We start from the raw sequence: 14090 nt of genomic DNA on the forward strand, positions 1-14090 counted from the left end.
CCCAAATGCAAGGGCTGGGCAATGTGGTTCTCTCTCCGGTTGAAGTTCATGTTGTCTTGGCTCGGGTGGATAAGGCGCCATACCATAAATCCGGGGGCCTGGGTTTGATTCCGACCTGAGGTCATTTCCTGATCTTTCTCTCTCCTGCTCATTTCCTGTCTCTACACTGTCCTATGCAAATAAAGGTGAAAAAAGCCCCCCAAAAAATTGTGATAACCTCAATTGCCTTTTTGTACTACTGTGAATGCCACTGTTCAGCAAAAAGAGAAATCTATGTTGGCAGAATGAGGAATTGAAAATTGACTTAATTAAGAATTCTTAATAAAGATAACAGTGTTATCATAGTTTGGATTATCATGGGCACATCGTTGGCAAAACATAAAATTATTAATGCAGACTGTTGCCTTGAAATTTCAAGTATTCTCAACTATTCTTTTTTACAGTGTGGGCCACTCCATGACCTTGATATGTTTCTTCTTCAGCCATTCCTTGGTTGCCTTGGCTGTATGCTTTGGGTCATTATCCTGCTGGAAGACCCATCCACGACCCATTTTAAGCTTCCTGGCAGAGGGAAGGAGGTTTTCACTTAGGATTTTACGGTACATGGCTCCGTCCATCCTCCCATTGATACGGTGAAGGTGCCCTGTGCAGAAAAACACCCCCAAAGCATAATGTTACCACCTCCATGCTTGACAGTGGGGATGGTGTTCTTGGGGTCATAAGCAGCATGTCTCTTCCTCCAGACACGACGGGTTGAACTGATGCCAAAGAGCTCAATTTTGGTCTCATCTGACCAGAACACCTTCTCCCAGTCACTCTCCAAGTCATTCAGATGTTCATTGGCAAAGTTCAGGCGGGCCTGCACATGTGCTTTCTTAAGCAGGGGTACTTTGCGAGCACTGCAAGATGTTAGACCATTGCGGTGTAAAGTGTTACCAACTGTTTGCTTGGTGACTGTGATCCCAGCTGCTTTAAGATCATACACTAACTCTGCCCGTGTTGTATTAGGTCTATTTCTCACCGTTCTCATGATCCTGGAAACCCCACGAGGTGAGATCTTGTTTGGAGCCCCAGACCTAGGTCGATTGATGATCATGTTGTGAGTCTTGTACTTGCGCACAATTGCACCAACAGTTGTCACCTTAACGCCCAGCTTCTTGCTAATGGTTTTGTAGCCCATACCGGTCTTGTGCAGGTCTACAATCTTCTCCCTTAAATCCACAGAAAGCTCTTTAGTCTTTCCCATGTTGGAGAGTTTGGAGTCTGACAAACTGATTGATTCTGTGGCCAGGTGGCTTTTATACAAGTCATTAGTGATATCAGGTGTCTTCAATTTAGGTGACAAGGTAATTTGGAGAGTCTAACTTGTCTGTATTAACAAGAACTCTTGATGGTTACTAGGGGATCAAATACTTCTTTTTCTCAATAAAATACAAATAAATTAATATAGATATTTAAAAGTTATTTTCTGGATTTTCTTTTTGATATTCTGTCTCCACATGTTAGAATACACCTACCATTAAAATTACAGACTGATCAAGTCTTTCTTGGTGGGTAAACCAACAAAATCAACAAGGGATCAAATACTTGTTTTCCCCGCTGTAAGTAACTATTTATGAAAAACAGTTAAGAATAGTTCCATGTAAAAATGAAAGCAAGGGTGGTGACTTATTACTGTTAATCTTTTCCAATATAATAGTGTGATTTATAAAAATATAGTGAATATCACTAATTTAGTGCTTCAAACTTACCAACCATGACATCAGCTCAAAACACCAAGGCTTCACATCGTCATGGTCAATCCACCTGTAAACTATCAGAAACAAAACACAACTGCATTCACAGAGGCACGATGTTAATACCTGACTCTAAAATCGAGCTACCATATGCAGACATAACTGGCATTCACTGCTTGCCTCACTGAATAGGCAGCAGAAAATAAAGAACACAAAGCTTATATAACTTTATATAAAAACAAGAAGCTCTGGGATACATAAATATACATGTTTTTTTTTTTCTTTTACCAAAAACAAGATTAAAATGTTTTAATTTAGTTTGCTTTCTAAACCTTGCCTTGGCTGTCTGCCTGCAAAGTTCATGTTGGGTTAGTAGAAAGCAACCTAACTCTAAGCCTAAATATATATCATGCAGAAATCCAAGTATATACAGAAATGTCAAGAATATACAGGCCAGACGCTTCTGTCAATGTTCATATCAGAATGGGGGAAAATGACTTTTTCATTGACTTTGGCCGTGACATATTTGTTGGTGCCAGATGGTCTGGTTTTAGTATTTCAGAAACTGCTGATCTACTGGGATTTTCATGCACTCGCCATGGACATTTTCATGCCCATGGAGAGTTTACACAGAATGGTGTGGAAAACAAAAACATCCAGCAGCTCTGTGGGCAGAAATGCCTTGTTGAGAGAGGTCAGAAGAGAATGGTCAGACTGGTTTGAGCTGACAGAGAGGCTATAGTAACGCTGATAACCACTCTAAAACTGGTGACCAGAAAAGAATCTCAGAATGCCCATGGTGAACGTTAGTGCAGAGGGGCTAAAGCTGCAGAAAGCACACATTCCTGCCAGCCAGGAACAAGAGAACAGGAATCTGAGGCTACAGTGGGCACAGACTAACCCAAAACTGAACTGTTGCAGCTTGGGAAAAGACCAGGTGACTGTGTGTGTGTGTGTGTGTGTGTGTGTGAGAGACACACACGCGCACTCACAAGCCATTTTATTAGCAACTTGTTCTTGATTCTTGTTCTTGGCTTGCAGGAGTGGAACCCAATGTGGTCTTCTGCAGTTGCATGCTGAGATGTTTTTCTGCTCAGCATGTTGTAAAGAGTTACTATGAGCTGCTCTCTTATCAACAAGGTGTTTCCACCCACAGAACTGTTGCTCACTCAGTGTTTTTGTTTTGTTTTTTGCACCATTCTGTGTAAACTCTGGAGACCGTTGTGTGTGAAAACCCCAGGAGATCATCAGTTTCTGAAATACTCAAACCAGTCCATCTGGCACCAACACCCATGCCACAGTGAAAGTCACAGAGATCACAAGTTTTCCCATTCTGACGTTTTGAAGTGAACATTAACTGAAGCTCTTGATTTTGTATCTGCATGATTTTATGCATTGTGCTGCTGTCAAGGGATTGGCTGATTAGAGAACTGCATAAAACAGCAGGTGTATGGGTGTTCCTTATAAAGTGGCCGGTGAGTGTATATACTTCTTTAGTTATCAGTTATGAGCTGGCAACCAAACCTATGAGGTAAGTGTTTTACTAACACTGTTTTCTTGTCTCCTCTCACTTTCTGCGCTCACAACCAAATTGTGAGCGCAAAATGTGTTAAGTTCTCAGAACAGGGTTCAGAAAGAAAATGAGTTTTTACTTGAGTGCACATCAGTGTACCTGGGCACAGCGCCAAAGTATTATGTATTTTTGGGAAATAATGTTTATCCAGCACATCCTTTCCATTTTATTTAGTGTAACTTTCTAATAAAATGTGCATACTCTGATTAACTTGAGCACTTTTCTTTGTAGTTAGCGTTTTTGCCATCTAAAGCCATTTCGGCTATGAACATTATGAATATGCGCTCAGTTATATAGCACATATTTATCTGAGCCTCTATGTCCATTCCCTCCACATCTAACCATCGGAGTTCATTACTGTTCTAGTGTGTGTATGAATGTGGGACAGGGAATCTCCTCTCTCCAGCACTAGTGGCATCATCTGGTTGCTGACTACACACCTTTCTGCTGTCATTGATTCACTCAGTCAAATTTCCATTTCAAAGCACACACACACGCACATTTATACAAGAGAGTAGTGCCCACATACTGCCCAGTGTATCTCTTAAACATTTGCATCAATTCCTTCATTATACCAACATGTAGTTCATTTGTATTAATCATTTTATTGCGTTCCTTTATTTCTTGTTTCCATAAACTTGGGAAGTACCTATAGTATATTACTCTGACTTAGAAATATATATTATTTTATAACTAACAAAACCTGTTCTGTTTTGTTGCGGTTGTACATTGCTTGGTTAGCTTCGTTGACTTGGTTATATCCATGGGTTGGTGTTGTAACAATAATCTCTTTAAACATTATTGTAACAGTCTTCTGTATATTTTTATGAATAGCTATACAACCATGCATGTGTGCATATAGTGCTTGTTGTCAAGAAAAACCTACTGAGTGGAAATATTTTGTGAATCCAGTGTTCTAGTGTATATCCACCAACTTCAGCTCCCTATATATTCTCCCCGTTTCAGCACTTCATCAAATCATCATTAAAGCTCCATCACACTGATCTTTCAGATATCATGTTTTTTTTCTCCCTCATTCCCTTACCCAGCAGTTTTCTTATGTTTTTACACTCATTTATCATTGTTCATTCTCTGTCTTTGTGTGAATACTAGCCACTCTGTCATGTTATACTAAACTAAGTCTCAGCCTTGTTGAACATTAGTTGGGAAAGAGAAGCATATGGCATCTTTTTCTTGTTTGTTATTTCATAATTAGTACTGATGCCCATTCAAATGTGGCTTAATCAGTGTAATTTAATTTCCCATAATCTAATGGGTTGATCTGCAGAGGACTGGATTTTTTTTATTTTTATTTTTTTGTAATTAAAGCCTACTTCTGCTCGATGAAGCTCAAACTGGACAGTTGAATATTGGAAAAAGATCCAATGATGTTTCAAATTTTTATCTCTTCTGTTTTGGTGAACCTGTGGCTACTGTGGCCTCAGCATCCTTTTCTTAGTTGACAGGAGTGTAATGAAGAAGTAGAACATTCATGTATACATTACAGTGAAATTCTTTTCTTTGCATATCCCATATCAGGGCACAGAGCAGATAGGGTCAAAGGCCTTTCTTAAGTGCCCAAGAGGGTTTGTTTGTTTTTACATTGTCAGATGGGTGGCACTGTGGTGTGGTGGTTAGTACTGTCGCCTCACAGCAAGAAGGTTCTAGGTTTGAGCCCAGTGACCGACGGGGACCTTTCTGTGTGGAGTTTGCATGTTCTTCCTGTATCTGCATGGGTTTCCTCCGGGTGCTCCGGTTTCCCCCACAGTCCAAAGACATGCAGGTTAGGCTAATTGGTGACTCTAAATTGACTGTAGGTGTGAATGTGAGTGTGAATGTGTTGCTTGTCTCTGTGTCAGCCCTGTGATGATCTGGTGATTTGTCCAGGGTGGGCAAGCTGGAGCCTCTTGCCCATAGTCAGCTGGGATAGGCTCCAGCTTGCCCGTGACCCTGCACAGGATAAGCGCTTACAGGTGATGGATGGATGGACATTGTGAGATGCTTTTCTGCTCACTACAGTTGTAAAGAGTGGTTATTTGAGTTACTGTAGCCTACCTGTCACCTTGAACCAGTCTGGCCATTCTCCTCTGACTGCTGTCAACAAAGCATTTCCGCCCACAAAACTTCCAATCACTAGATGGCCACCCCATGTTGTGCATGAAAATCCCAGGAGATCAGCAGTTTCTGAAATACTTAGACCAGCCTATCTGGCTGGTGTTCCTGTTAGTTTCCATTGAGTGTTCATTGTATTGTTTGTATTTAAGTGCAAATATTTTCACTGGGCTGCTTTTAATACTTAGCATACATCAGCATTGCGTAGACGAGGTTTTAAATGGTTTCTTATGCATAAAATTTTCAAACTGTAGTATGCACAATAAAGCTGGAATTTATCAAATGTGCATAGGCTGCCATGCATGTTTGTACAACCCCGATTCCAAAAAAGTTGGGACAAAGTACAAATTGTAAATAAAAACGGAATGCAATAATTTACAAATCTCAAAAACTAATATTGCATTCACAATAGAACATGGACAACATATCAAATGTCGAAAGCGAGACATTTTGAAATTTCATACCAAGTATTGGCTCATTTGAAATTTCATGACAGCAACACATCTCAAAAAAGTTGGAACAGGGGCAATAAGAGGCTGGAAAAGTTAAAGGTACAAAAAAGGAACAGCTGGAGGACCAAACTGCAACTCAGTAGGTCAATTGGCAATAGGTCATTAACATGACTGGGTATAAAAAGAGCATCTTGGAGTGGCAGTGGCTCTCAGAGTAAAGATGGGAAGAGGATCACCAATCCCCCTAATTCTGCGCCGACAAATAGTGGAGCAATATCAGAAAGGAGTTCGACAGTGTAAAATTGCAAAGAGTTTGAACATATCATCATCTACAGTGCATAATATCATCAAAAGATTCAGAGAATCTGGAAGAATCTCTGTGCGTAAGGGTCAAGGCCGGAAAACCATACTGGGTGTCCGTGATCTTCGGGCCCTTAGACGGCACTGCATCACATACAGGCATGCTTCTGTATTGGAAATCACAAAATGGGCTCAGGAATATTTCCAGAGAACATTATCTGTGAACACAATTCACCGTGCCATCCGCCGTTGCAAGCTAAAACTCTATAGTTCAAAGAAGAAGCCGTATCTAAACATGATCCAGAAGCGCAGACGTCTTCTCTGGGCCAAGGCTCATTTAAAATGGACTGTGGCAAAGTGGAAAACTGTTCTGTGGGCAGACGAATCAAAATTTGAAGTTCTTGATGGAAATCAGGGACGCCTTGTCATTTGGACTAAAGAGGAGAAGGACGACCCGAGTTATCATCAGTGCTCAGTTCAGAAGCCTGCATCTCTGATGGTGTGGGGTTGCATTAGTGCATGTGGCATGGGCAGCTTACACATCTGGAAAGACACCATCAATGCTGCATCAATTACAGCATCATGGCTGCATAGAAGAAGGGTCCGGGTACTGAACTGGCCAGCCTGCAGTCCAGATCTTTCACCCATAGAAAACATTTGGCGCATCATAAAACAGAAGATACGACAAAAAAGACCTAAGACAGTTGAGCAACTAGAATCCTACATTAGACAAGAATGGGTTAACATTCCTATCCCTAAACTTGAGCAACTTGTCTCCTCAGTCCCCAGACGTTTACAGACTGTTGTAAAGAGAAAAGGGGATGGCTCACAGTGGTAAACATGGCCTTGTCCCAACTTTTTTGAGATGTGTTGTTGTCATGAAACTTAAAATCACCTAATTTTTCTCTTTAAATGATACATTTTCTCACTTTAAACATTTGATATGTCATCTATGTTCTATTCTGAATAAAATATGGAATTTTGAAACTTCCACATCATTGCATTCCGTTTTTATTTACAATTTGTACTTTGTCCCAACTTTTTTGGAATCGGGGTTGTAATCGATCATTTGAATATGTACATCCGGTACATTTTTTTTTTATAGAACATGTAAACTATAAACCCAAAATTGATTGGGAAACTGAAGGTTGGGTGCTAATACATGATGGTCATCTCAAGAACAGTATTCTTGGATTAGATTAGATTAAACTTTATTGATCCCTTTGGGAGGGTTCCCTCAGGGAAATTAAGTTAATTCTTCTAACAATTTCAAAGTTTTTGTCTGTTAAGGGTAAAACACAACTGGGTAATAGATGATTAGCTAATTATGTACTTGTGTAAAAACAAACACCAATATTCATTAGTGACTAAATGGCCTTGTGTCACACCTTAGGGCATTTAAACTATCCATGACCCTCATTGCCTTAAATCCACAGCACCATCTATTGGACAACTCTCAATAGGTCTGTTTTCTTTGGATTTGTTTGTTATTTTTTGTGGCATTGTTGGGTAATGATGTAATGTGCTTCTAAGTAAACTTGCATATGCACATAGAAGAATTTTGCCATTCTGTGTAAAGCAAGTAATGGCAGTCAACATTAGGCACATAAGGTCAAACAGCCAATGTCCGGAGCTTAGTATATGTGTGGTGTGTTCCATAATTTTTGCAAAATGCAACTTTAAGAGATATGCCATTATGTAAGCTGTTGTGGCACTGTCATGAGCCATATTCTACATCTTGATATCAGCACCCAAATTTATCAAGTTATTCATGCTAAACACCAATTGATTAATAATTCTGCTGTTTAGTCTTCTGTTCAATTTAAAAATGCAACCTGGCAAGAAAATGTGTCAGAAAGTCAGAAAATTAGCTATTTAAGAAGCTTGTGTCTTCTGTTTGTCAGGTTATTTTAGGATCTTGTAGAAATGGCACAGTACTAAATATTCAACACTGAATGAAATGGGGATTCACCTTGCTATGCCATTTTTTTTTTAAATATTGGATTAATTTAGAAGGAAAAAAGTAAAAACTCAAATCCTACAAATCTAGATTCTCTTTCAGGCTTTTACAGCATTTATATTCAAACCGCTATTCAAATGCTTAAAGTAAGTTATTGATGCACAATTATGTAACCTTATACAGTGAAAGCCACACTTAAATTTCTTGTTTCTGTTTTTCTGTAGGGCCTCTGCAGTGTGAGCATATGACAACCTCAGAGAAAGAAGGGCTTAAACACCTGCTAACATATCAGTGGAGAAAGTAACTCAAAAATTGTCTGCACTTTCCTCTTTCATTCCAAGCTCCAAAGGAATGGTACAATGATGAATTTGGGCTGCACAATGAGAGTTTCAGCATAGCAAATACATCTGCTCTTCTTTGAGCCAGTTTGATTTTTTCATCTGATGAGTTAATTTTGATTTAAACCAGTACATACTTGTACATACTTTACAAGTCATGTGCTATTTTTCTCAAGATGTTTCTGTGTCATGGGAAATAATGCTAAGGAGTCAGGTAGTCATAAAGGCATTCCCAGTGTGTCCATAAGGCTTCCTCCCCACATTCTATGGAGGCAGAGCATAGCCGGCCGTCTGATGGGGAGCGATCTGGTGGACAACAACAAGCTCTGTCTGAATCTTCAATTAGGGGTAGGTTTCCTCAGATACAGGAACAGGCTACCTCACTACCAATCCATGGATCCCATGGCCGGCATCAAAAAAGGCAGACTAAACGCCGTGATTTGCTCCAAAGGCAGCAGCAACAGCAGTCTCAGATGGGGGAAACTTGGCAATTGCAAGATGTCCCAGGTCCATCTGGAGGTAGCTACTCTTCGTCATCTCTTGAATCCTCTACCACAGTCCCTCATCTTCAGAGTGTTCCATCTTGCCCCAGTCAGGAATTACAAGAAGGCACCACATCTAGAAGGGAACGTAAGCCACAAAAGCCGGGGAAGTATGTGTGCTCATATTGTGGAAGGCCATGTGCAAAACCCAGTGTCCTCCAAAAACATATTCGTTCCCACACAGGAGAAAGACCCTATCCTTGTGTCCCTTGTAGCTTCTCATTTAAGACTAAAAGTAACCTGTACAAACATCGTAAATCCCATGCCCATCAAATAAAGGCTGGCTTGGCATCTAGACGGGAAGAATACAGTTTCAGTGGAGTTGAAAGTGGTACAGTAGGAGATGAGCAGGAAGAAGCAACAGAAGCAGATAGCACAGAGTCTGAAGATGAGACTGGTCAGCATCAGCCGTCTACTTCTCAAGACAGACCAACTCTAAGAAAAAGCTCCAAGGTTGAAATCTCATTTTCAGAAGAAGGGCCAAGAACAGAGGACTCCCAAGCAATCAAACAGAGGTTAGCGATGCGACTCAGTGAAAGGAAAAGAGCTCCCATGGAATCACCAGATGAGAGCCCATCATCTTCATTGGGTCCTGGTAGTAAGGGCAGTACTGAATCTGGCTACTTTTCTAGTTATGGCAGTGCCGAATTATCCCAGGTGAGCCCTCCCAATGCCAATGTTAAATCCTATGCTGAAATTATTTTAGGAAAGTATGGACGATTAGGCCAACAACAAAGAATTCCACACCAACATCTTCAGTCATCATCTTCATCATCTTTGGAACATGAGGAAAAATCCATTCCTTTCACTGTGCCTAAGACACAAGTCATTGAACACATTACAAAATTAATTACTATAAATGAAGCGGTAGTTGACACAAGTGAAATTGACAGTGTCAAACCTAGACGTTCTTCCCTCTCTAGGAGAAGTAGTATTGAGTCTGCTAAGTTTTCTTCACCAAAAGATCCAAAGGAAGATTTCATTGGCACTAGTGGCATTACTGGACAAATTATTCCAAGTGGTTATGCCACCGAAGTACAACATTCACAGTTAATTGAAGGCACACGTTCTAGTCATTGTTCCAGTGGTGTTCTTCTGAGAAGCCAGTCGTTTCCATCCTCTAGTGCCAAAGATGATCCAGCTAGCTCATCTTCGTACAGCTTTCGTCTTAGCCAATCTTTTGATGAGCAGCAGGCTGCATCAGCAGAGATGAGGATTGGCCACCATCATCGAATGTTAAGACGCCAGCCTGCCATTGAAATGCCAGTTGCAGCTGACCTTACAGCAGAAGCTGGTTCCTCTGTGTCCACACAATCAGGATGGAAGCAGCAAAAGGGAATACGATTTGATGAGTGTGAGATATGTGGAACTCACTTGAAGAAACAGGACAATTATGAAGCACACAGAGTTTCTTGCATGAATAAGTCTTCACAGGAACATCCGAGTGAGAAGGAAGCAGCTTCTGTACAAGAAGATCATAGACAAATAATGCACTATAAGTTTAAAGCAATGGCTATGGCTATACGAAAGAGGAGGAAAGAAGAAAGTCTAGAGGAGGACCCTCCTAGTCCAGGTCCAGCAGCTATATCCTTTAGTAGTCATCTCACCACATCAGCAAAAGAGAATAAAGAAGCTTTACAGGGCTTGTCAGGTACTGTACCACAAATTGAACCAGAAAAAATTGGCCCTTTCAAAGAAATATCAGTAATCCAGCACACCAGCTCCTTTGAAAAACAGGAAAGCATGTCCATAGAAATTCAAGAGTCAGAACTTGAACATAAACAGGAGCCAAAGCAAACCTCCACATCCAGGTTAGTTCGACAGCCCAAGATTCAAGTGCCAGAGATCTTGGTGACAAAAGAACCAGACTCTGAGATGGTTTCACCTCCAGCAAGTACATATATCCCAAAAGAATTAGAGAAGGAGGAGTTCCAGTGGCCTCAGCGTAGCCAAAGTCTGGCTCAGCTCCCTGCAGAGAAGCTGCCACCAAAAAAGAAACGTCTCCGTTTGGCAGAGGCACCCCAGTCATCAGGAGAATCTAGCTTTGAATCAGTTTCCCTACCACGCAGTCCTAGCCAAGAAAGTAATGTTTCTCACACCTCTAGTCGATCTACGTCTTTTGAAGAAACAGGAAAAATTGACCCTGAAATACAGGCTAGTACATGGAGCTCCCAAGGGTCCCATATGCTGACTGTACCAGGTGCCTATCAACATTATCATAGGGAAATGCATCGCTCTGCCTCTGAGCAGGCTCCTGCAAGTCCACCACACCCTGCCCAGATAGTAGAGACAAGAAGCAAGTCATTTGACTGTGGAAACTTTTCTCCAAGACCTACTTCTTCTTGGAAAGAGAGACGAAAATGTCTCTTGGTGAAACATGCAACCCTTGAGAAGCCTGATCCTGAAGAGTCATCATCTAGCATCCATCAGTCCTATCCTGGCCATGCTGCCCTCACAGTTGGTGAGCACAGAGCAAGCAGTACTTCTAGACTTAGCCCAGAGACTTTGGGCAAAACTCTGCAGCTTTTTCAAACTCCCCTCCCTCTTCCAACTACAGTTTACCATCTGACTAGTCCAGAAACGTGTTCCTCACAACAAATAACTGGACTTTTACCAGTTACAACAATATCTGATGTCCTTTCTAGCCATATGTTTCAGCAGGCTCTCATACAAACAGTGCCATCTTCGTTTAATCCAAGACAGTTTCATGTAGCTGAGCACCTTGGCCTTCCTGTTCAGCCTTTTCCTACTTTGCTCTCACTGCAGTACCCAATGAGTGGTCTAATCATTCAGGATCCCTTGACTTCACCTATTGGTGAATCTAGTTCTCTTTCCTCTACACATCGAAGAGATTCTCCATATCACCAGCTTGTCACTCGGCACCAGCCTCGCCCCATTATTGCTACTTGCCTTGAGCAGCTTAGACCAGTGGTGTCACTGGTGGTGCCTGTGCGCTTACAGACTCATATTCCTACTTATGCTAGTGCCATGTACACAACCATTTCACAAATTTTAGCCACAACACGGTCTCAGCAGCCAATTTGCTGTACAGCCATGGTCATTATGGAGAAGCTTGAAGGCAGTAAGCTTCAGAGATCTTACCTTAGGCTCCCTACTCATAATCTTAATACATGCATTCCTTTATCACTTCCTTTAGAATTTCGAGCAGAGACTGCATCTGATGATAGTTGTGGGCCACTTGGGGCTGGAGGAAATAAGCGAATGCTTTCCCCTGCAGGTAGTCTAGAACTCAGTTTAGAGGCACAACGGCAACAGAAACGAATCAAAGAAGAAGAAGAAGAAGAAAGTGGAGAAGAAAGTAAAAGTTGTGAGAAATTTCTGGAGGAAAACAAAGGAACAGACAAAGGGGGCCTAAGGAACAGAAAAGGAGTACAGGTAGTTGTAGAGACTGAACAAGCGCAGGAAGGAAATAAAACTGAATTTGTGGTGAATAAGCCAGAGATTTCTCAGGTGGAAACTGGACTTAAAAAAGAGGAACAGCAGGAAGAGGGCCACAGATCAGTGGTTGAGATTCCAGAGAGGTCCACAGACTCCACTCATCCCTTATACCCCAGTCTACACACCAATACGTCAGTGAGCTGGTGCTACCTGAATTATACTAAGCCTAACCCATCTGTCCACACCGATCAACAAACATCAGTTTATTCCTCTTGGAGTGTGAGCATGTATAACCCCAATCTACCTGGTCTGTCCACCAAAATTGTATTGTCACTACTGTGTTCTAAGCAAATGTACAGCTCTGAGGTATACACCATGGCTACAACACCACCTCTGACAACTGACAAACTGGTTGGCAACAAAACACCCAGAGTATCAGAGGTAAGTGTTATTGTAATTTACTCAGATTGTATTGTTAAATACTCAGATAGTCTTACATCCCTGTTTGCTAGTGTGTTGTGATTTTAGTATTACTGTGTATAGTTTGGTATTATTGGGTACAGATGTCATTTTGTGTTGGTCTGTGGGATAGGTACATGTCAAAACACTGAGCACTCCTGTCAAAGAGAAAGAAGAGGCTCGAATTAAAAGGGTTGAAAAAGACGTGAGCAGTACAGAGGAGAGTCCTACCACCTCAAAGCAGAGTGAGCCACTGCGTGTTTGCATCTTTGAGGGAGGGTGAGTGATTATTTATTCAGAATGTAATTTATGTATAATTATGTAATTCTCTAATATCCCAGTCTTATTTAAATATCTTATAGAACCCCACCGTGTGCATTGATAGGAAGCTTGTTTTTAGACAATTCATTGGTTTTGTTCTTAGGCTGTATTGGTTGCATTTTGAGTGACAAAGGCGAGGTACACTGGACTATTTTTAGTACTATCTCTCGCTTTTGGGAATTGCACTTCAAAAAGACAAATATATATATATATATGAGAGAGAGAGAGAGAGCACTGTATCTTGAGAGAGATTTATGGATAAAGTCTGGTGCTTATTGAAATTGCATCAGCTCTAAAATGAGTGTTCAGTGATTGATGACTGATTTTTAGGTTTATTGGTTGCTCTGGAATAATGCCTGCAGTATGGCTTCACACGAATCCACAGGGAGATTAGGTCATTTGTTATATATTTAGTTCTGAATACTGCTCATTGTGGTGAGAAGAAAAATGTTCCCCTCTTTACTGTTTATTTGTGATTTTAGTCTAAATCTACTTGTTTATCTGTTATTATAGCACTACTTGATTTTTTTTTTTTTTTACTTTTCCTTATTATAAGGATACAAATTTGGGTAAAACGATTAGTAAAACAAATGGATATATGAAATAAACTAACAATGTTGAGTATTTAGTACTCATTACTTGAGTCTCTCATACTGTACTGTAGGTCTGCTAATTTCATATTTGCAATGTTGTCATGGATGCTAACATGAGACATCACAACACCTTGCTTTACTTTGTATCTCATGCAACATCTATTTTGATTACATAATTCTTCAATCACCCACCCACATAATCCCGACTCGTATCCATCTCTCTTTGTGCCCTTTCTCTTTCCCTGTTTCCTCTCCGTTTCTCACATCAGTACCCATGTACTATCTCAACGTCTCTACTGGCTGCT

General features: G+C 40.8%; 1 protein-coding gene across 6 annotated transcripts in view; it reads left to right on the forward strand.

Annotated features, from left to right (window-relative positions):
* LOC132886965 (transcription factor HIVEP3) overlaps window positions 1–14090 on the forward strand; it is a 120402-nt gene that overhangs the window by 87739 nt on the left and 18573 nt on the right. For all 6 annotated transcript variants that reach the window (XM_060922222.1, XM_060922224.1, XM_060922226.1 and 3 more), the window contains 2 exons: window positions 8358–12853; window positions 13005–13150. In XM_060922222.1, coding sequence (XP_060778205.1) covers window positions 8738–12853; window positions 13005–13150 — 4262 coding nt within the window. In that variant the 5' untranslated portion in view covers window positions 8358–8737. The remainder of the gene's footprint in view (window positions 1–8357; window positions 12854–13004; window positions 13151–14090) is intronic.

Source organism: Neoarius graeffei, chromosome 5, assembly GCF_027579695.1.
Source record: "Neoarius graeffei isolate fNeoGra1 chromosome 5, fNeoGra1.pri, whole genome shotgun sequence".
Taxonomy (NCBI): Eukaryota; Metazoa; Chordata; class Actinopteri; order Siluriformes; family Ariidae; genus Neoarius; species Neoarius graeffei.